At 41.8% G+C, this 22,002-nt stretch overlaps 1 protein-coding gene across 2 annotated transcripts; it reads right to left on the reverse strand.

Annotated features, from left to right (window-relative positions):
* Window positions 1–5,834: 5,834 nt before the first annotated feature.
* On the reverse strand, window positions 5,835–20,488 carry LOX (lysyl oxidase). 2 transcript variants are annotated; one of them, XM_032844218.1, is made up of 7 exons: window positions 19,836–20,488; window positions 19,382–19,490; window positions 17,856–17,993; window positions 16,306–16,462; window positions 12,363–12,458; window positions 11,889–12,004; window positions 5,835–7,649 (listed from the first exon to the last, which is right to left on the reverse strand). In XM_032844218.1, the coding sequence occupies exons 1-7, from the start codon at window positions 20,458–20,460 to the stop codon at window positions 7,643–7,645; spliced, it is 1,248 nt and encodes a 415-aa protein (XP_032700109.1). In that variant the 5' UTR covers window positions 20,461–20,488; the 3' UTR covers window positions 5,835–7,642. The 2 variants fall into 2 exon arrangements, with proteins under 2 accessions (XP_032700109.1, XP_032700120.1); XM_032844229.1 differs by lacking the exon at window positions 5,835–7,649 and having other exon boundaries at window positions 11,885–12,004.
* Window positions 20,489–22,002: the final 1,514 nt, after the last annotated feature.

Here is a 22,002-nt window from a genome sequence, read left to right on the forward strand (position 1 = left end):
ATTTAGAAGATCGGTGTGAACACTAGAATATTAAGAGAGAGATGAGCATAACTGACAGCTAGTTACTCTCACCCAAAGCTCTCATTACCACTGCAGTTGTTTCTGGAATTTTGTCCTGCTTTTCTGAGTTTTTCCCTCTGTCTTTTTGCTACCATTGAACTCTACCCATGCTATAGGGACTGTAACTGTCTTAAAAGCACAAGGTAACTCATGGAAATAAAGAATGCAATGCCCTCTCCCCAAGGTATACCTGCCAGAGAAAGCCTCTAACTGATGCTCAAGAATTATCAACAGATGGAAGGATGGGAGAGGGGTCAGCGGGAATGGGTAGAAACTGGAGGAACAAAACCTTAAAACAATGGCTTTTCCTCTTGTTCTTTTCCCTTTTTCTCTCTGGGTTGACCCTCCTTTTTGCAATTCCAGTGTGATTGTCTTCTCACTAGTAGAGTCTTCTCACTAGTAGAGTCTTCTCACTAGTAAGGATAAAGCCAAATGTAGTCACGTGTCTGGGTGGGAGCAGCCATTCTCTTACTTGACCCTGTATCCTTGACTTTGGTGATTGAACAAGAATGAGCACTTGACTCAGTCTAGACCCATTGTAATAGCCACATGGGTCTGGATTTGGCACATGACTGAGTCTGAGCCGATGAAATGCTGTCCCCTGGATTTTCAAACTTGCGTGATAGAGAATGCTCTTTTCTTTCTGATCAACAAGCCAGGTGGACGAGCACTCAGATGTGTTATCTGTAGACAAGATTTTTTTTTCCATTCTCATGGAGAAACTAAACCATGAGAAGGAAACTGACACACAAACAGAGAAAAGGCAGTAAAAATGGGGCCTTGATGGTGTTTGATTTCCTGATAACATCTGCTCCTTAGGCAAACCCTAATTTTGCCTTTCCTCTCTTTGGTTAGATGAGCTTATGAATTCATTTTTAGGCTAAGCAAGTTTAAGATATATTTCTGTTACCAAAAACCAAAGAGCCCTAAAACAAAAATGAAGTGATCACAACTACCAGGTTGTTGGTATATCCATGAATGTTAGTTCCAGCAGCAACCCAAATATAGATTGTTATAAAAGTTTTTTTTTCCTAATCCTATTCCTCTAAAAAAAATTAATGTCATTGTAGTAACCAAAAGTAGTTGACTCTGATGTTTGCTGATAGTAGTATAATTCACCTGTTTGCAAATGACTGGTTGCGGGATTGGTAATATTGGCACCACATTTGTCAGGCTCCAAATTTCTGCGTCAGTTCCATAAAGAGAAGTGCAATGACGATCCAATATTATTTAAATCATTTGCAAAAAAGGAGTTGTTTCTTATCAGTCTCTATCATTACTCTTGTCCTTAGTTCTTGTTATATATAGTTGTCATAAACTCTGGCTTGATTTGGTATTTTAGAAATTGGGAACTAGCAATATTTTCTTTCTTTTTTTTTTTAAGATTTATTTATTTATTTGTGAGAGAGAGAGAGAGAGAAACAGAAACAGACAGAGATAATGAGAGAGAGCACGAGTGGGGAGGTGAGGGAGAAGCAGGCTCCCCACTGAGAAAGGAGCCCAGTGCGGGGCTTGATCCCAGGACCCTGGGATCATGAGCTGAGCTGAAGGCAGGTGCCCAACCGACTGAGCCACCCAGGTGCCCTGCAATGTTCTCTTTCTAACAGTGGCATAGACACATCCTTCGTCCTTGTCCTGATGGTTCACCTTTTGGTTTGTGGCTTTTTTTTCCCTCTCCCTCCAGATTTGGTGCCTATTCCCCTTAGTTAAGCAGCAAATTATTGGCAGCTAATTATAAATATATGCATATATCCTTCCAAGTCCTTCATTTCCAACCTTGTTTCTTCCTGCACACTGTGAGGACTATTAACATTTACTTGAAATTTACTTAAATTACGCTATTACATATTACAAAATTATTTCAGTTACACAAGATGAATGAACCATGAAGAAAATGAATGATTTACCCTGAATGTTATAAACAACTAATATCTGGGAGAGGAGAGATTTTAGTAAGGAGTACATAAAGCATTCAAGTTTTCTGACAGATAGGAAAGATCTATATTTCCTTCTAAACTAGCACATGGTTTAGAGACTAAAATGATTGTTTCCACTGAAAGGATCCCATTTAATCATTAGGTTTTTAGAATGAAAGGCAAGCAGTAAGTTAGTGGATTTTAGGCGTTTCTGTGTCCCACAGCCCAAATACTACCACTATCATATATTTGTTTTAATTAATTTATAAATGATTTCATTATTATGAACTGATAATTACTTAGTATGGCATATCCCAAAGTCTTCCAAGATAAATAGTTTAACAGAATAACGAGTGTCATTTAAAAAAAAAAAAAAAGAGAGAGAGATTTTTGTAGCAAAACAAGTTTGAAAGCACTGGATAACCCAGACGAGGTGGTTCGGGGGTTCTGAGATTCTTTAACATGGGAACATGTATTGGGAATCTCCACCATAGAGGTAAGGTCTCCCATACCAATTTTTCTATGAAATTCTTTCTAGTAGCATATCTTGTGAAACGGGATTTCATGTACACATGCTTTAAGTGAGTATTCAGACTCTGTGCTAATCCTCTACTAATATCTTTGGCAAGGATTAGAAATATTAATAAATGATAGGGCCCCTGGGTGGCTCGGTTGTTAGTTGGTGTCTGCCTTTGGCTCGGGTCATGATCTCAAGTCCTGGGATCGAGCCCCACATCGGGCTCCTTGCTCAGTGGGGAGCCTGTTTCTCCCTCTCCTGCTGCTCCCCCTGCTTGTGCTCTCTCTCTTGATATTCTCCCTCTGTGTTTCAAATAAATAAATAAATAAAATCTTTACATAAATAAGTAAGTAACCTAAGGCAGTCAAATTTTCTAGCAGAAGGAAAAATCCTCCCTACCCTGTCTTTGGTTCATGAGCTTTTGGTTGAATGAACAGTGCTTGAAACACTGACCACTGATGAGACAAAAGAAATCATCTTTTCATTAGTAACGGAAGTATGTTTGGGCACTTGGCCTTGAGCAGGTGAGGGAAGCATGGAATCGGTACTGTCACAGATACTGTACAACTCAGATTGGCAGAATTCCAGTGACAACCCTTACATCCATTTTACCTGCAAGAGCTTGTTAAAAATAAATTGTTTTTGTGAGGTAATTTTGCAAATTGTCCCCCCAAAGCACTTGCCCACAGTTTGGGGCCTCTTTGCCCTTCCAGGTTACCAGCTTCCAGACTAATCTGGTACACATTTAATTAAGGATTACTGTGATAGTAATGGTTCTTTCTCTCTTTTTAAAAGGTTTTATTTATTTATTTGACAGACAGAGATCCCAAGTAGGCAGAGAGGCAAGCAGAGAGAGAGAGAGAGGGAGAAGCAGGCTCCCTGCAGAGCAGAGAGCCTGATGCGGGGCTCGATCCCAGGTCCCTGGGATCATGACCTGAGCCAAAGGCAGAGGCTCAAACCACTGAGCCACCCAGACACCCCAGCATTGGTTCTCTTTTTATAAATAACTGGTTGCTTGAGTTGTGTAAGTCTGCTGAGTATTTAGGCTCAGGTATATTTCTTATCAACTCTGCTCAGTGTGGTTCTTTTCTTAATGCCTGCTCTCCATCCCTAGATGTTGTTAGTAATGGTGACAGAGGTTCGGATCCATTCATATATGAGTTTCTTTTTAAAACATCAACTAGAGGGGCGTCTGGGTAGCTCAGTCGGTTATGCATCCAACTCCTGATGTCAGCCCAGGTCATGGTCTTAGGGTTGTGAGATTGAGCCCCACATCCGGCTCAACACCTTAAGGTTCTCTCTCTCCCTCATTACCTTCCCCTCCCTCTCTTAAAAAGAAAAAAAAGAAGAAAGAAACATCAGCTAGATTCTTACCCATCAAAAACAAGTTTTGAGTTATGTGAGCTCATTAAACAATTTATTGATACAAAAAGGAGTTAAGCAAAACCACCAACCATAGACGTGGTTTTAAGAGTTTAACCTAAAATGAAAGTCCTATCATTTATTTATACTAACAACAAATGACCACTACAGACACTTGAAATCATTTATTCAAGGCATTTTTACATATCTTGCAATCCATAATATAAGCATATAATAAAAGAATGTGAGCGTGTAAGGAGGAATATAAAGCCAGTGTCTGGGCATTTAAAATAAGAGCTCTTCAAAGAAGTTACATATGTTTTACAAATAGGTTACCTGAAAATTTTGGAAGAAAGTAAAACTTCATTAAAAACACTACAATACCAGATCACATGTCACTTAGTTTGTAGCAAGCAGTTATATATTACTTAAAAGTTTATAACCTGTGAGCTAAGACTTAATACATTTTACATTCAAGTTGAAATATCTCAGCACCATTTTGGTTTGAAGGATAAACAAAATGCTTTAAGTGTTCAAAATTGGCCCAGGACTTTTGGTAGTTGGAATGAAATTGAGCTACTGATTGAATATGTTGATTGTGAATATGAATTCTAAACATAAAAAGTATAGAAAAGGGGTAATTTTTACTTATCAGTGACAGTACAGTTAATATCAAAACAAGTTATGTTTAAACAAAATATTGTCTATATTTTCAGAAAGTTTGCTGAAGATGAATTCTCATCTGCCACAATCATTTTAGTGCACTGCATTTGTTCCATAATCTGAATATTGGGGATGTTTGTAAGTGTGAATTTCCTACGAGATTTCAGAGAGAGAAAAATTGTTCATTATTACGAATAATACTTAGTGAATAATTAGATGATAGAGATTGTGAAAAAAATTACTATGTAAAAATATAAAGATTTCCTGGAAATGGGCAATGAATTCTTGTGGATACTTGTGGATTCACATGTTATAGTACTATTGGGAGACTGAAACCTAGCCTCAGATGTCTCTAACTATTCAGACTTATGAAACTGCTAAAATGGCATATGGAAGGAGTCAAAAAATTATTTTCCTATTTATCCCATTTTTTCGGAGTCTTTGTTAGTCTAAAAGCCAGACCCTTTTCAGTATTCAACATTCTTAGGTTTACTTCTACTTCCTATTATAAAAATATCTTATGTGGAATTTGGTAAGACTGGATTAGGGTTTTTATTTAAATTTTATTAGTGGATGACTTTTACCAGCTAATCATTATATGTGAGTTTTTATGGTTATTCAGAGGAGAGATCCCTTGAGGTTAAAAAATATCGAGTGTTAAATCAATACCTGTGAGTTCTTTGGGAGTGTTTAGGGGTAGTGGAAGGAAGGAATATTTACATAAGGAATAAGAAAGAATCTTTAGCCTCCTAATTGAATTTTTTTTTTTCAAAATCAACCAAATAGTAGGTGTTATATTTAAGAGGCAGACATTTCAAGGATTGAAAACATAGTTTTAATTATTAGTAACACATACATGCATATAACCATTTATTTTAACTTATTTTTTAAAATAAAATATGGTCATGAAAAACAATAGTGCTAAAAATAGAAAATTTTTAGACATGTACTTATAATTGTTAAAAATGACATAAGGTGAACCTAAAGGGTAAGAATGACATTTTTTAATACTTACTGAGGTTAGGAGATGGGGTGTTTTTTTGCTAGGTTTTTTTTTTTTGTTTTTTTTTTTGTTTTGTTTTTTTGTTTTGTTTTTAATATCCCAAGGCCTACCATGTAAGTGCCTGACATGTATCAGGCCCTCAAATGTTGATGGGTGGACAGACAGATGGAAGGCTCAGTGAATGATAGCAAATGTCTTCTCAAATGTGTCCAAGGCCGTAATAATAGAGTTTTTACAAGGGTAAGAATCTCAATGAAATGATAGGCCTTAATATGTAGATGCCAGTCTGGCTCAGTATTAATACTGACAGTAGTTTTGTTTTTGTTTTTGTTTTTAAGCAAGTATATTAAAATATCTCTATGAGGAAAGAGTATGACTTGAAAGGATCATTCTATAGTCTCAAAACTAAATAAGCAATTTAAGGTGAAGAGGTACATCAAAGAAGTTACTCCATAGCTCAGATACTAGCTCAATGGAAGTTCTGGGTCTCTATCAAGTTGCATTCTCCATTGGTAAGTATGTGCCCTAGCAGATGAGGTTGGCTTCCACCCCTGGGTCTCTAGCCCCCCTTGCTGCACTAGGCACTAGTGAGTGCAAAACGACTCCTAGTAGTTGGTGTTGACTTCACAACTCTATGATGTATGATACAGGCTTACCAACTCAATTTTAAATTCTACCAAACTAGAAATCTCTCACTTGAGATTTTTATACTGGGTAATGTAGGAAGACTTCTGCCTAAGCACCACTAACTTAAAAAGTGTCATTTGATTTCTCTCTGCACCTTTTGGAACTAGGGGAAAAAAAAAAAAAAAGGCAATTTTCCAAATTTCATTGTGGCACATGGTTTCACAGTTTTAAAATAAAATCACAGCTGTCTCATTATGCAGCATAGTTGTTTGTTTTACAGAAAATTATTTTTCCCCCCTTATTCACCAACACCTCAACTATGTAATGTTACATGCTTTTTGGTTTATACTTCAGACAACACGGAAAAAATACATATATATTACTGAGTCCTGGATGACCTGATAATGTTCCGATATCCAGGTATTATGTTATGTATCCTGGATTATTCAAATATTTTTTAGCATTCTTCATTTAAAAGCAGAACATTTAAAAAAATGTAGACAAGTTGAAAATCCTAAGGTATTTTTCATTAATGTTTGAAAGTATCTGAGGGACAGTTGTGGTTTTGGGGACTTGTTTGTATGATTTTTATGTCAACCAGGAAAATTTTTCAGTTAACTGCTATACTTACTTAAGCACATACATAGTTTCTCTAAATATATTGCATCTATCATCAGAATGACTTCCCATAGACAAAATTGTCCTCCATACACCAGTCCCCAGAATGGTGATTTTAAGAATGCCACTTAAAAGGTCTCTGCCCATAGGAAAATTAAAGAATTGAGACAGCATCAACGCATGTCAGACAGGAGTTGGGCAGCTCAGTTTCTTAATTTGTTCCAAAACAAAAGCTGACTTAAGTCAGAATGAAATTGTACGTTAAACAGAAAGACAGGAGTTTACTAACTTTAAAATGTAAACATAAAATTTTATATAGGGATGTAACTATCTGAGTACATATATTGCGACTTCTCTGCTATATAGTAATGTTTCTTGACACCAATGGTAATGTTTGTTCCTTCCTCAGCACCAAATGTGTCTGTATCTACTTGAACAGTAGGAGCCTGCTTTCTAAATTAATCTATGCAAGGACAAGTACAAGCAGTTATTGTTATGGTTCACTGAAGTGAAGAAAATTCTCAGTTAATGGTAATTTTGGCTCATTTGCTAAAATGTTATTTTCCCTTTTACACCATAATTTCCAAAGGAGCATAAGAAATTTGGATATCCGTCAATGAGCCAAAGTGTGCATCTACAGAATGGAAACACGGTTCATTCACAAAGTAATATGAATAATATTAAAAATTTCCCAAGTAATACCAATTTAAATGTTCAAAATCCAGTTATGTGCTTTGTTCTAAAACAGTCCAAACAAAAATTCCTTTGTTGTTTTCTGTTCTTTCAAAATATATAAATCCTACTGAAGTTAATCTATTTTTTCCCACTTCAGAACACCAGGCACTGATTGATCCATTGGGAGTTTTGGCTTGCTTTCTAATACCTAGATTAAGAAAACAAAATAAGACAAATTAATAACTTGATAATATTATGAATGAGTACAGTAGACAAGTTTAACGTGGACCCTTTAAAAAAAATCTGTAGCAGTTTCCCTCCACCTATGCAGTAGTCACCCTGTGAAATTACCCACTAATACATTATTTTAACAATGATTTGAAGGAAGTGACTCTGTTAGCTGCAGAAAGTGTATGCCTGATACCTACAGACTTAATGTTTAGAGTTCAAAGAAACAGCCTCTGAAGTAATCAAGAGTAAATCAAGACTTAAAGGAACAGCAGCCCCGTCCAGAGGAGTTCACTTCGTGGAGCGTGTTTACTCCATGGTGTGGGGCATATCCATCTAGAAGCAGGTCCCTGGCCTCTGCGCCATCTCGAGTTACTCCTTTCCCAGGATGGTTTTGGACCTAGACGGATGCCTTAATAGGCAGAGACTGAGTCAAAGCCATCCAATCCAATATGGTTTTTATACTGTGATCATAGATCCCCATGTAAAAAAACTAAGCACTCCAAATCATAAACCAACGATTTCCAAATATTAAGTTTTGTGTGAGGAGAACTTAAATCATAGGGTCATAAAACTGAACTGGGCCACAGTCCCTCGGTTCATATGTTTTATTGACAATGAGGAAAAAGAGGGAGAGAGCTGGGGCTCCTGGGTGGTTAAGCATCCAGCTCTTGCTTTTGGCTCAGGTCATGATCTCAGGGTCCTGAAATCCCTCCCTGCACTGGGTTCTTTTTTTTTTTTTTTTTTTTTTTTTAAGATTTTATTTATTTATTTGACAGAGAGAGACAGCGAGAGAGGGAACCCAGGCAGGGGGAGTGCGAAAGGGAGAAGCAGGCTTCCTGCTAAGCAGGGAGCCTGATGCGGGCTCTATCCCAGGACCCTGGGATCATGACCTGAGCCAGAGGCAGAGGCTTAATGTCTTGAGCCACCCAGGCGCCCCCCCTGCACTGGGTTCTATGCTTAGTGTGGAGTTGGCTTGACATTCTCTGGATCCCTCTGCTCCTCCCCCAGTGCACATGCACGCACACTGGGCACTCACTCATGCTCACTCACTCTCTCTCTCTCTCTCTCTCTCTAATAAATAAATCTTAAAAAAAAGAAAAAAAAAGAGGCAGAGTGGATCCATCAAAGGTATACCCTCCTGGGTAGTTTTTACACACCAGTACATGATTAGTATGAAAACATTAAGTGAACCAAGGTATGACAGATCTTGAAGGCTTAAAAAGGTACAATAACATCACCAAGGGAATCATATGCTGGCTGCTCTCAGAGCCACCAGACTGGCCACACAGCTTAATTAGGCAAGCTGCACTCCTTGCTCAAGGAGCTTCCAAGACTCCCCATGGCCTTCAGAATGAAGTTCAGACTTCCTAGCCTGCTCGTCAGTACTCCCTTTTGATCAGGTCCCAACTTACTCTTCCATCCTTTTCACCCAAATCTTAACTCCTTAGCCACACTAGAAGTTTTGGTTTTCCAAATATGCCTTGCAGTTTCTCCCTGCCAGTGGTGTCGACTCCTCATGGCATTCCCTTCCTGAGCTGCTCTCCCCCTACCCCACCCCGCTGTGCAGTCCTCCTCAGCCTTCAAGGCCCAGCTCTCATGCTGTCCTAGAGCCACTCCTGAATGTCAGCCAGAGGAGACGTCTCCTTCCTCTGAATGCTGATCCCTAGCAAGGGAGACCAGAAGTGAAGGTCAGAATAAAGGAGGCAGGCATCATTCTCCTGAAGGCGAGGGTTCCCCTCTCAAGGTCTCTGCACATCTCTCATTATTTCTCCCACCTCATAGAGTGGTTCTTGTCATTTGATTACAAATCACTATGGGTCCTTTCATTCCCATATTTCCATCTGATTCATATGGCTTATTAAAATGTTACCTCAACCACTCTTGCAATATAGTTATCGTCAGTAACAACTGGTTTCAAAACAAAAAGAACAACTCTGTGCTGGAGCAATGTAACCATTTTTATTTGTTCTAAATACCTGGTGATATCCAATTCAGTAGATTCTATTCATAAACATTCTATGCCACAAGAGTCACATCTCCAGACTTGTTCTCAGCCGTTGGACTGGGGGGTCACCTAGAGGTCCTTCTGTTTCCCCTGCATTTTATCTTACCAATCATGGAATTTTCATAGTGTCTCTCTACTACAGTTTTATGTGTATTTCTCTCAGCCCCTCAGTTTTCCTCATCCTAAGTTCCCTGAAGGAGAAGGTCATTTGTCTACTGTTGGAGTGTTGAATAAGAGACTACGCAGTGGCCGGCCTAACCCCAGGGTTACAGTCATAGATGAGAGTCTGGGTATAATACAGCTACAAGGGACAGGGAGGGGTCAGAAATCATATTTATCTTTGCCTCACTCTCGAATACCTCGTGTAGGACCTCAATAGATACATAGCACAAAAGTGAGAGTGCCAATGCATAAAGAGAATGAGTGAATAAGGAATCCTAAAAATTAAGAGAAATTAATTAATCCATGTATTTGACCTTATTTTCATTTATTTTAGCTTCAATGACACTGACGTGCTGAGGATTTGCATTTCCACTTTGATCGGCTCCACACAGTAGGGGCCATAAACCCAGCCAGGTTTTCTGCATGGTGTGCACGTTCAGAAGGATATACGTGGTCATATTTCTTCGGTGCTGTCCCTTTGCCATCATAGGCTACGTCTATCCCTAAAGCAGTGATAACACTTGCCGAGCACAGGCTCAGCTCCTTTATGGAAGAAGGAAAGGGCTCCCTCCAAGGTGAATGCAGCCCACGCCACAGTGCATGGCCGTGTCTGTGGAAAAGGGACTGCTCTATAGAAGCCTCACCCTCCCCCAGCCAGGAGCCCAGGGGTGGGGGCTGAGGTGAGTTTGGGCAGTCCCACAAACTACAGATTGACATGTGACCAACCAGTGTCCTGGGTTATGTATCCAGGAGAAAAGTGTATTAAGTATAAGGTGCTGGTGTAGCTCTGTGCCAAATCTCCACGTGACCCCAGAGGCGCTGGTGCCCCTCCCATGTTGATGCATATTCAGTGTCATTCTAAAGGTGTTTTCATGGTTGGTCTCAGTCACAGGGGCCACAGGTGGTTAGGCTGGCTAGTCCCGCAACACTAGAGCAGACAAGGCTTCAAGGATGGAGGAGCACAGAAACAAGCCAATCAAACTACCTAACTTTGCTCCATTACTTTCATCCCAGCGTCGCCCCTGTTAATAGTCACATGCTGGGATGCCCTCCAAGATTTCATTCACAGAAGGGTCTCAGGGCTAAGCCAACGGTGGAGGGACCTCCACACACCCCTCCTTTGTATAGGGTATTTTTCTAGTACTTGTGGTTTTAGAACTCGAATTTGTAAAATCTTGATTCCTACGGAACAGGCGGTCTGACCTCTTCAGTAGAGTACTTTAAGGCAGTGATTTTCAAAAGGCACTTTAAAGAACTCTAGGAATGTCTTCAGAGCTGCTTCATGGACGCTGGCAGAGAGACAGGAAATCCAACTGTTTGGGATCCCACAAGGTCATCCACACTGCGTATCGCATGCCTTACATATTCAGCCACCACACGGGCTTTTCGAGGTAAACAGTGTGTTCTGTGTGTATGTCTTGTCTTAGAAGCTAAGCTTTAGATTGATAAAAACCTGAGTACATCTCCCCACACCCTTTTCTAGCATCAGCAAAGAAAGATCGGCTCTAATTATGTGATAGCACAGACCATTTTACAAGAAGCTGCAGTAATAATAGAAACAGACACAGGTAGGGATTCCTGGGCTGCTCAGGCAGTTAAGCATCTGCCCCTATCAGGTCATGATCTCAGGGTCCTGGGATCAAATCCTGAGTCAGGTTCCCTGCTCAGTTAGGAGTCTGCTTCTCCCTCTCCTTCTGCCCCCTCCTGCTTCTGCTCTCTCTCTTGCTCTCAAATAAATAAAAATAAAAATATTAACTTAAAAAAAAAAGAGGGGCGCCTGGGTGGCTCAGTTGGTTTAACAGCTGCCTTCAGCTCAGGTCATGATCCCGGAGTCCCGGGATCGAGTCCCTCATCTGGCTCCCAGCTCCACGGGGAGTCTGCTTTTCCCTCTGACCCTCTCACTGTCTCTCTCTCAAATAAATAAATAAATAAAATCTTTAAAAAAAAAAAAGAAAGAAAAAAGAAAAGAAGCAGACATATGTATAACGCCTGTCAGTGAACTAAAACCCTTTGAGAAGAGAATGACTAAGCTAGGAGAATAGGACTCACGGTGAAATTGTGCAGCCCGAGGCATACGCATGGTGTCCCGTGTAGCGGATTTCACAGCGCACGACATTGTTGGAATAGTCCGATTCAGGCACCAGGTAGCTGGGGTTCACACTGACCTAGGCAATGTAAACATCATCCACATTTCAGATTTCATCAGCAGTGTTTGCTGGTTAATTTCTTCCCATTTCCACAGGGCTAGAACAAGGAAATGCTTCAACTAGATGAAGCAGGGAGGGGATTTTAAAGGTAAGGGAAGTGGTGAAATTCTGGAGAAGTTATAGAAGGAGGATCTATATTCTCCCCTCAAGTTCCTTAAAATATCTTTTTCCTATAGGTAGGTTGGTTTAGAAATATTTCTAGGGAGACATAGAATTGCTTGCAGGATCGTGATTATTTAACAGTGAATTCAGAAGGGGGAGCCCATTGAGTTGCAGTCAAAATAAATGAAAGGTTTATATTTTCAAAGTTCTCTACCTTTAAAATGTAGTTTCCAGGTTTTACATCCGTAATATCAATCCACTGGCAGTCTATGTCTGCATTATAGGTATCATAGCAGCCAGGACTCAACCCCTAAAACAAATAAAATTTGAAAATGTAAAAAGGTGGCATATGGTTAGAATACACTAAAGAATGTGATTATCATTTGCAAATTAAACTTTAAGTTAGTACTTACAAGAGTCTGACATAAAACTATACTTATATTGCATCTCCTTCGAGAAGTATATATTACTCAGCCTTATAGTACCTCCAGCTAAAAAAAATACAGGACTAATATAAGTAGTAGTACATCTAGCTTCTTAAAAGTGTCATCAATCACCAGTGATAAATACAATCTTAAGGGACAGAATAGGCCTCCATCAAAATTCTAGAATATCACCAGTTCAGGAATAAAGGCCCTGTAATAATCCACCTGTCTCTCATGACCTCAGTATGACCCTCCCCACTTTCTCTTGGAAATCACCTTCCTTTACTCTGAATGCCCCGATTTTATAGTGTTTGTTCTCTAATGCTCTGTATTATAATGTTACCGTCTAAGAATCTATCTTGCTAGAGATTAGAAACTCACTGAGGGTGACGTCTTTGTTGCATTTTTGAGTAGCTAATGTTGATAAAGTATGCAGCATGTGCCAGGAGCAGTTTTAAACATGTTACATCTATCTATAAATTCAGTTTTCACAAGTACATGAGATTGGTGCTATTCTTATCCCCATTTTGCAGGTGAGGAAAATGAGTCACTTTGAGGTCAATCAGGTCACTCAAGGATATTATAGCTAGTAAGTGGCTGAGCTGGCTTTCCATTTAGATGTTCAGGGCCCAGGGTCCCTGGGTCCCAGCCACACTATTCTCTCTCTCACATTGCCACTGAAATACATTATTGAATTAAAGGGATGAATGTATGCCTCAGAAAATGAATACCACCACATCACTCCATTTGCTAAGATATTCCCTTCAGTAAGGAAATGAGTGCCTTCTACAGGTAGGTAGGAGAAAAATTCCAGTAAGATAGGGTCCTCGTTCTCCAGAAAGTTACAGTCTGGGGAAATGTTCTCAAATTGGAGTCTGTAGGTATCTTCTTGATTCCATTAGTTCTTCTTGAGAAGTTTGAATTGTTGTATTTCCATTCAGAATACTAATCTAAAGTAAATTTAAAAGCATATGCTAGAATCATTTTAAGTCATTACTGCTATTTCATTTTAGCTCCCAAAATTTCTTTGGTGCTTAAGATCACTTTGGTCGCCAAAGAGATGCCAAAATCCTCTGAGCATGTTCTAGTGATGCTTGTGTGGTTCTTGCTGGATTGGGGAAGAATGGCACAGCCCTGTGCTCTCACACAACACATAATAGCACAGACAGGCCAACCTCAAAAGTACCTGTGCTTCAGTGGGGAGAACCATATGAAGATTTTTCAATTTCTGGGCCCAGCACATTAATTCTGATTCTGGCACATATTAGATACTCAGTAAGCATTAGCTATTTTAAGTGTTGCTACCTGTGGCTAACAACAAGTCCTACAGCCTCCCATGGCTTTGTAATACCTCCGTTCATTGGATGAGCTACGTACCTATTTAAGACTTTAAACAACGCCACAATGCTGATCTTACCTTCAATTGAACAAAAGAGCTTTAAAGAGTGCTGAAACTAGTACTCCAGCTGACAGGATTTAAGTTAAATTTTAACTTTGATTATTTGAATTAGCGCACAAGTAATGGGAATTTTTAAGGCTGTTGAAAAATCAGTCACGTCCTGTATTCAAGGTCAGACTTTATTTTTATTTTTTCTTTTATTTATTTATTTGACAGAGATCAGAAGCAGGCAGAGAGGCAGGCAAGGGTGGGGCGAAGAAGCAGGCTCCCTGCTGAGCAGAGATTCCCAATGCGGGACTCAATCCCAGGACCCTGAGATCATGACCTGAGCTGAAGGCAGAGGCCTTAACCCACTGAGCCACCCAGGCGCCCCAAGGTCAAACTTTAAAAACAGATGAAATGTAGAGCCTTGGGGCACCTGGTTGGCTCAGCAGTTAAGCTCTGCCTTTGGCTCAGGTCATGATCTAAGGGTCGTAGGATCAAGCCCCGTGTCAGACTCCCTGCTCAGTGGGGAACCTGCTTCTCCCTCTGCCCGCCTGCCACTCATGTCTCTCAAATAAATAAAATCTTTAAAAAAAAAAAAAAGAAAAAGAAAAAATATAGAGCCTTAGCCAATGCCATCTAAATTAGCTGTTTTAGCAAAAGAGAACCGATGTTTACATTAAATTAGTGAGGTTAATGTAACTGTTTCCATTTTCACATATGTTGAAAATGTAAATTTGTTAGCTCAGAACTTAAGAGTTCTGAGTATAGATATTAAGGAAGTTATATCTACTTTTCTGTTTGGATACATTCTAACAACCTTGTAATACAACTATTCTAAGTCAACACTGAGGCTTTGTGAGAGTCGTTTTGCCCCTTTAAATGAAGTCCATGTTCAAGAAACACCAGTCTAGTGAAAAACACAAATATGTCAATCACTTGCAAAGCCAGACCTGGTGAACAGTGGTTAAAAGGGACATACATGGAAGATGATTAATAAGGAAGGAAATGAGATGGGGGTCTCCCTAAGGAACTGGAAGACCAGAAGTGCCATAAATACCTATAGACGTAAAGTCAAATATTTCAACAAAAAACTGCCCAGAGTGCCTTTTTTTCTAAATGGAGAGAATAAACTCCAGGGCCCCTGCCCAGGCGGGTAGCCACTCTGGAGATCGCTGAGTGGAAAGGGAATCTCTCTGCCCACATATGTGTAATGTGTGGGTAGGTTGCATCAACTTTTAGTTAGAGAGTAAGTGCTGCCCCCAGAGCATGTGGAATTGAACCTTTCTCCCTCCAATTGCTCTGATGTTTTAAGTTCAGAGAAAGAAGCAGTGGTAACATTTAGGTCACTAAAAAGCTTCCTGCCACAGCCCTGGAATTTGCTGCCTGAGTTGCCAGCTGCTGATCCCCTCGTGCCCTGCCTTATGTACGTTTACTGCTCCTTGCCAAGATTTCGGCTGGACAAAAATTATAATGTCCTCTTACAAATGAAGGTTTCTTATGGAAATATTGGCATAGCTTTTAAGTGACACACATTTTCCCATTATAAGACATACACACTGCTTGGGTCAGCACTATTTTTAAAAATCCATCCAAAGGACATCTGACATCAATTATACTGTAGGTTTAACTACATATGCGTGGAGAAAGAAATTGTGTCCTTCTGCTCCCATTTGCATGCTTGAAAGAGACCGGTTTTAAAGTGCTTTTTAAGAAACTTAGTTTCTCTCTTTGGCTAACCCCAATCACCATTCTCTCTCTAGCTTAAGATTTGAGGCAAGAATGGTTTTGAAGGTGAGAAAACAGAAGTGTCTTTACCATTATTTACCAAGCCAGTTCAAGAGTACAGAATGAGTGCAGATACTGGAAACCAGTCCAATTTACTCAGGCACTAAACCGCTGCTTTTCACTGTAGAACACAATGATTATGCACATTGACCTTCTATGATGATGAAATTCTTTAAAAATAATTTGAGTTTGGGGTGCCTGGGTGGCTCAGTCACTTAAATGTCCCAACTCTTGATTTCAATTCAGGTCATGATCTCAGGGTTGTGAGATCATGCCCCAAGTCGGGCTCCACTCTGGGCTTGGAGCCTGCTTGAGGTTCCCTCTCTCCCTCTTCTTCTGCCCCTCCCTGTCCTTTCTCACCCTTTCTAAAAATAAATACATTAATGATAATAATTTGAATCATCAAGCAACCGGCTTCCTTTTCCCAATTATTTTCCATCTTGATGGGATGATCCCCTAAATCAAACAGTTTATAAAGGACTGGCAGGAGGAAAGAAAAAGAGAAGACCATACTGTTTTCTCTCTGAAGCCTGTGGGTTCCTGAGGTCAGGGAGCCAACCCACCTGTGTATGAGCAGTACATGCAAATCGCCTGTGGTAGCCATAGTCACAGGATGTGTCCTCAAGACAGAAACTCGCTTTGTGGCCTTCAGCCACTCTCCTCTGGGTACTGGCATCAAGGAGGTCATAGTGGCTGAATTCATCCATGCTGTGATAATGTCTGATGTCCCACATAACACAGAGACACAGGTCAGTAACACACAGAGAAAGTCATGAGGACTTTAGATGACTTCCCCACAGCCTCCCACACTTGTTTCCACATTACAAGTGAGATCCCACTTATCTTCTTAAAGCCAGATTCATGCTGGCTTTTTTTCCCCCCAGGACCATCTATCAAACTTGTAAGCCTTCAACTTTGCTTCTAGGAAAAAAGGACTTATTTTGAGTATTTTGTTTTCCTATTCCACCCTGTTTTATCTTTGAATATTAAGTAGAAATAGACACTAAATGATCTGTGTTTAAGTAAAACCTGCCATAAGCTCTCTAGTCTGTTTCTTTTGGCTGGCAGTCCTGATGTTTCATTCCAAATAAAAGAAGAGCACATGACTCTTGGGACATTTCTGTGAGATTTTTAAAAAATGTAAAACCATTACTAAAATGCAAAGGAAAAGTACTGCTGTGTTTTCCCCCACATTGTTTATACTGGTATAAACTTTTTTTTAGTATAAACTTCTATTTAGATACAAAATAATTCTATTTTATCAGAAAATTAGGTGTTCATATCTGCCTTTCTCATTTCATTTAAGGTCCTGAGCTGTGTATCTTCTCACATGAGGGAAGAACAAGAAAAAATCGGCTCCGGTTGCAGAAGGTTTCAGGGTATCCATCAGTATTTCCCGACATTATCAGGATTCCTGGGCAAGTTACCAAGGCAAATTATAGAATCACTTTATATAGAGATGATTAAATTTAGGACAGAACAGACAATTACCCTGGGTTTGACACAGGCGTTTTAAAATATAGAGGTAGGGCCTTCTCACCTCATGGAGTATATCATCCCTATCTTTCTTTGAGGCTGGTGTATGAACCCTTCTGATAAGTACTTGTGGTTTTTATTAAATGCTAAGTAGGGCAGCTGGGTGGCTCAGTCGGTTAAGCATCTGCTTTTAGCTCAGATCATGATCGCGGGTTTCTGGGATCAAGCCTCATGTTAGGCTCCCTTCTCCACGGAGTCTGCTTCTCCCTCTGCCCCTCCTCCCACCGGTTCCCTCAGCTCTCTCTCTCTTTCAAATCAATAAAATTTTTTTAAACTGCTAGCTAACTATAGATAATTTTTGTCTATAACAAGCTTTTTTAGAAATCTGACCTGTCGTACATCGGAATAAAATTCTAGTGAAGACAATTGCTGTATCCTATCAGCGGTTTTAATAAGCTGGACTTAGGACATTTTAAAAACAGGATCTGGTAGTTGATGTATGTTCTTAAAAATAGACTCCCTTGATGTTGTCACATTACACAGAGAAAATTCTAGAAATAAGACTTTGCATTTATACATCAAGAACTCTCTGAAAAAGGAAAACACTCAGAAGTACCCAGAATGCCCATCCACTTACTGGTGACAACTGTGCCATTCCCAGGAATATCTCGGTCGGCTTGGTAAGAAATCTGATGTCCCTTGGTTTTTCACTCTTTGGGGGAATCTTAGCAGCACCCTGTGATCATAATCTCTAACATCTGCTCTGTATGCTGAGCTGTGATTTGGAAAAAGAAAACATTATTACATTCACAGGGTATTCAACTGAAGACAAATTATAAGCAAAACCTTTTCCATTTTTTTAATGGCAACTACCTCCCACCTCCAACTAGACTATCAGTTGCAAGAGGCATTCTGCTTATTTTGTTTATTGCTGAATTTCCAGGTCCTAGAACAGCACCTGGCAAGGGGCCAGTGTTCAGTGAATATTTACTGAACGAGTGAATGAATGACAACTATGGAAATCGGCAATTAAAATGTGAAAAAGCGTAATAAACTTGGCATTAGAAATGTACATGTGATAAGTAAATTCTGTATTTATAATAATTTCTTGTTTAACCACAGGAATGAGTAGAAAGTATCCCAAATAATAATAAAAAAAATCCTATGTGCTTAATAAGTACTTTGAATTCAGCAATAGGTTTCTTTTTAAACACTTTCCTAAATATAAAGTGGGGAAATAATTCTAGAAGTGTACACCCAGATTAGATAAATAATTTTGTAACTTCGCTATCTTGAAAACAATGGCATAACTGTAAAAATATCCTAGGGAGCGAGTGATGCAAGACTCCAGAATAAAAACGGTAAGTTCAGCTTTCTTCTCTTCCTTCGGCCTGACAGTTATAAAGGGTCAGAGTGGGAGAACTACACAACTGAACAGATAAACATTACTCTGTCCCTTCTAAAATGTTTTGTGTGAATATATATTCACATACTGTTGAGTATTTTCACTTTCCACTTGAAAAATTTTTATGAGACCTATCAAAACATCTTTTGCTCCCTCTGCTGGTTTCCCAGGAGCAAAGTCAGAGAATTCCATCCCCCAAACTGCTATGATTTTATTTTAGGACTGATTGAAAAACAAAGCTCTTGCTTATGTTCTTATTCTGGCTGAAGTAATACCAAAACAACGAAGTTAAATTGTGGCCTCAAATAAAAGAAGAAAACCTAACCTTTGCTGATGAGGGGTGCCGCACTGGCAAGTTAGCCCTCTATTTTTTTAAGGGGTCATTCGAGCTCTTCCATTACAATGTTTTTTTTTTTTTCCACCTTATTGTACAGTTCTTTAATAGAAAGTTATGGGAAACCATTGGTTCCAAGGTTTGAGGATCTTGGAAAAAGAGCGTGAGATCCCAATTCTCCAGGATAAGGGTTTGCCCCATCTCCCTGATTTGTGTCACAGTTTGAAAGAAAGAACCCACAGAAATCTTCAGAATGTTAACTCTCCATCCAGGTCCGCATGCCCAGGAGACCACATTCCACTTCGCAGCTCTTGCCCCGCTTCCCAGCTCTTGTCTCCGTGGAACAAGAGCGATCAGAACCAGGCACAGGAGCGGCCCCTGAAGCGAGATGGGACAGCCAGGCCGCGGAGATTCCAGCCGGTACCTGGCCAAGCAGTTTTCCTCTGCGGCGCATCTCAGGTTGTACATGGACATCTTTTGCACGTACGTGGACGCCTGGATGTAGTACGGGTCTGGCACCAGGTCCGGGAGACCTAAACGTCAGGAGGCGATGGGGAAAGGTGGCTGTGAGACAACCCAGTGCCCCCTCCCCCAGCTCCGGGTCCCTCCATATCCCTCACTCTTCACCCTTCACCCAACCCGGCTACAGGAAGCAGGAGACGGGGGGGGGACGCCCAGGGCTGCAGAGCAAAGTGGAAAGAAAGCAGGAGGGGCCAGGCGCGCGGTTTGCACCAGATTCCAGGGCTGCCTTGGCAGACGCAGGGGGAGGGATCGGATCAGCGGGGACTAAGGCCTGCCGCGCCCAGGCAGCCACGTTGGGGAGCCACAGAGTTGGGGAAGGGGTGCGCGGCTGCTTCCTGCTACTTGGGGGTGCTTACCGTACTGGAAGTAGCCGGTGCCGTATCCCGGCCGGTACCTGCTCCCAGGCCGGGGCCTTTCGTACGTGTCATAGTAGTTGTAATAGGGGTTGTCGTCGGAGTACTTGTAAGGGTTGTATGGGTCGTCGCCCACCATGCCGTCTACGCGGCTGGGCGGCTGCAGGTTACTGGGCGCCGGGCGCTCTCCCAGCGCCGTCCGGTTGCCGTCTCGCGAGTCCCCAGCATCGCGGGCCCCGGACGGCGAGTAGCCAGCTTGGAACCAATGGCGGGCGGCGGGTCTGGGTCGGCCGGCGACCCCCGACGTGCCTGCAGTGCGCTCCCGTGCTGCCGCCGTGCGGTTGCGGAGCAGCAGGATTGGCGTGCGCGGCTGCGGGGCTGCGGCGTTGGCAGCGCCCGGGGCGGTGGTGCCCGGGTCCCGTCGGCGCTGCGGCTGGTACTGCGAGCCCAGGCTCAGCAGGCTGAACACCTGCCCGTTGTTCTCCCATTGGATCCTCTGGCGCCAGGCGGCCGGAGCCGCCGGCTGCTGGCGAGGGGGCTGCTGCTGGCCAGCGGCCGGCGGGGCGCAGCGCAGGAGCGCGCAGAGCTGCAGGGGCCCGAGCAGGAGCGCGGTCCAAGCGAAGCGCATCGCTGCCTTTTGCCTGATTGTCCCCACTCCGGGAGGACGTTGGTCGGAGAAAAGGAAAACGGGGCCCAAATCACGTGAGGGAGGGAGAAATCTTCAACCAGGGAGGCGGGCGGAGCGCGGGTATCTCAGTCCCTACAAGCAACGCCAAGGGTGGGCTGCAGACCCTCGTCCAGTCAAGGCAGCTGCTGGGACGTGGCACCCGCCTGTCTCCTCTTTCCCAGTCTTTCTGGAAGGCGACGGGGAGCGGCGCGGTGGCCCCGGCGAGCGGGCAGCGTCTGGAGTGAAGGAAGGAGGAGAGATTTTAAACTTTCTGGCACGTTTGCAAAGTTACACAAGCAGTTCTGGCCCGGCAGCCCCTCCGCTATTTGTTCACGTAATGCGATTGGAAACGTGCAAGGCGGACAGCTCCTCGCCTCTGCCCCTCCCTCCCCGTCCTGTCCTCCTCCCCCCAGACACGTTGCACAGGGAGCGTTAAGGGGAAAGAACAAAACGGAACACACATCCTGAGACACACTCGGCTTAATCTGGGGCGAACATGCAGGAATTTCAAAAGACTCAGACAGGCGAAGGCAGCCAGGCCATGGGGCGACGCCAAAATATGCATGAAGAAAAATGCTATTAGGTCACCAGCCCTGGAGAGGCGGGAAGTCGGGAGGTGGGGAGGGTGATGGGGGCGAGAGTCGGGGAGGGGGGCGGGGAGGGATGCTTGTGACTAACGTTTATCCATAAGGAGTTAACCAGACAAATTTCCCAATGCATACTCACTCGCTTTTATGGGAAGCGCCCTCAGCAAATAAACCCCAGGATATCAAATTTTATTTTTGTGTGTGTAGGTAATATGAGAAATGGGTTACAAATTTGTTTCCTACAGTGAATATTTTAATAACCAAAAGTGAAATTTTACAGGGAACAAAGCCATCTAACACTGAAGGGATGGATAAACCTGTCTCTTTTTCAAAATGCCGGCCTGATTTGTACTCTGAGTGGAAGGGGAGAACTCTCTTTCATCTGCGCAGTATCTACAGGGACATTTCAATAAAGGGGGCTATACCAAGTCTGCTAGGATTACACTCAGAGGACAGCTTCAAAGGAGCATTTAACATGACTTTTCTCATTCTACATCCGAGGAGGAAGTTTACCTTTGGATTAAGAAAAAAAAAAAAAAACTTAAATCATCCTTTGTTAAATTTTTGAGAAGTCAGTAAAACATCCTGTGGTGTTTGAGTGATCTTCTGATATAAGCAGCCTGGGGGTTCAGATAAGGGAGCGGGAGGGGCCAGACAAGAATGGGGGGAGGCTGAGATGGGTAGGAAGCAGGTAATGCTGACTGCAAAGAGATGCTTAATGGACCCATTTTTCACATACCGGTTGGGGCAGTGTTGGAAGCATTTCAAAGGGAAAAAAAAATAAAAATCTTTAGCCTGATTTAAAACCATGACTCAGAACCAGATTTTAATAACCTTTTTATTGGTCTCATCACTGGGCTGTTGTCTATAGAGAGACTTCATTATTCACCTCTCTGTGTTGACCTCCGTCTCCCCG

The sequence above is a fragment of the Lontra canadensis genome, unplaced genomic scaffold (assembly GCF_010015895.1).
Source record: "Lontra canadensis isolate GAN:19392208 unplaced genomic scaffold, GSC_riverotter_1.0 scaffold4, whole genome shotgun sequence".
Lineage (NCBI taxonomy): Eukaryota > Metazoa > Chordata > Mammalia > Carnivora > Mustelidae > Lontra > Lontra canadensis.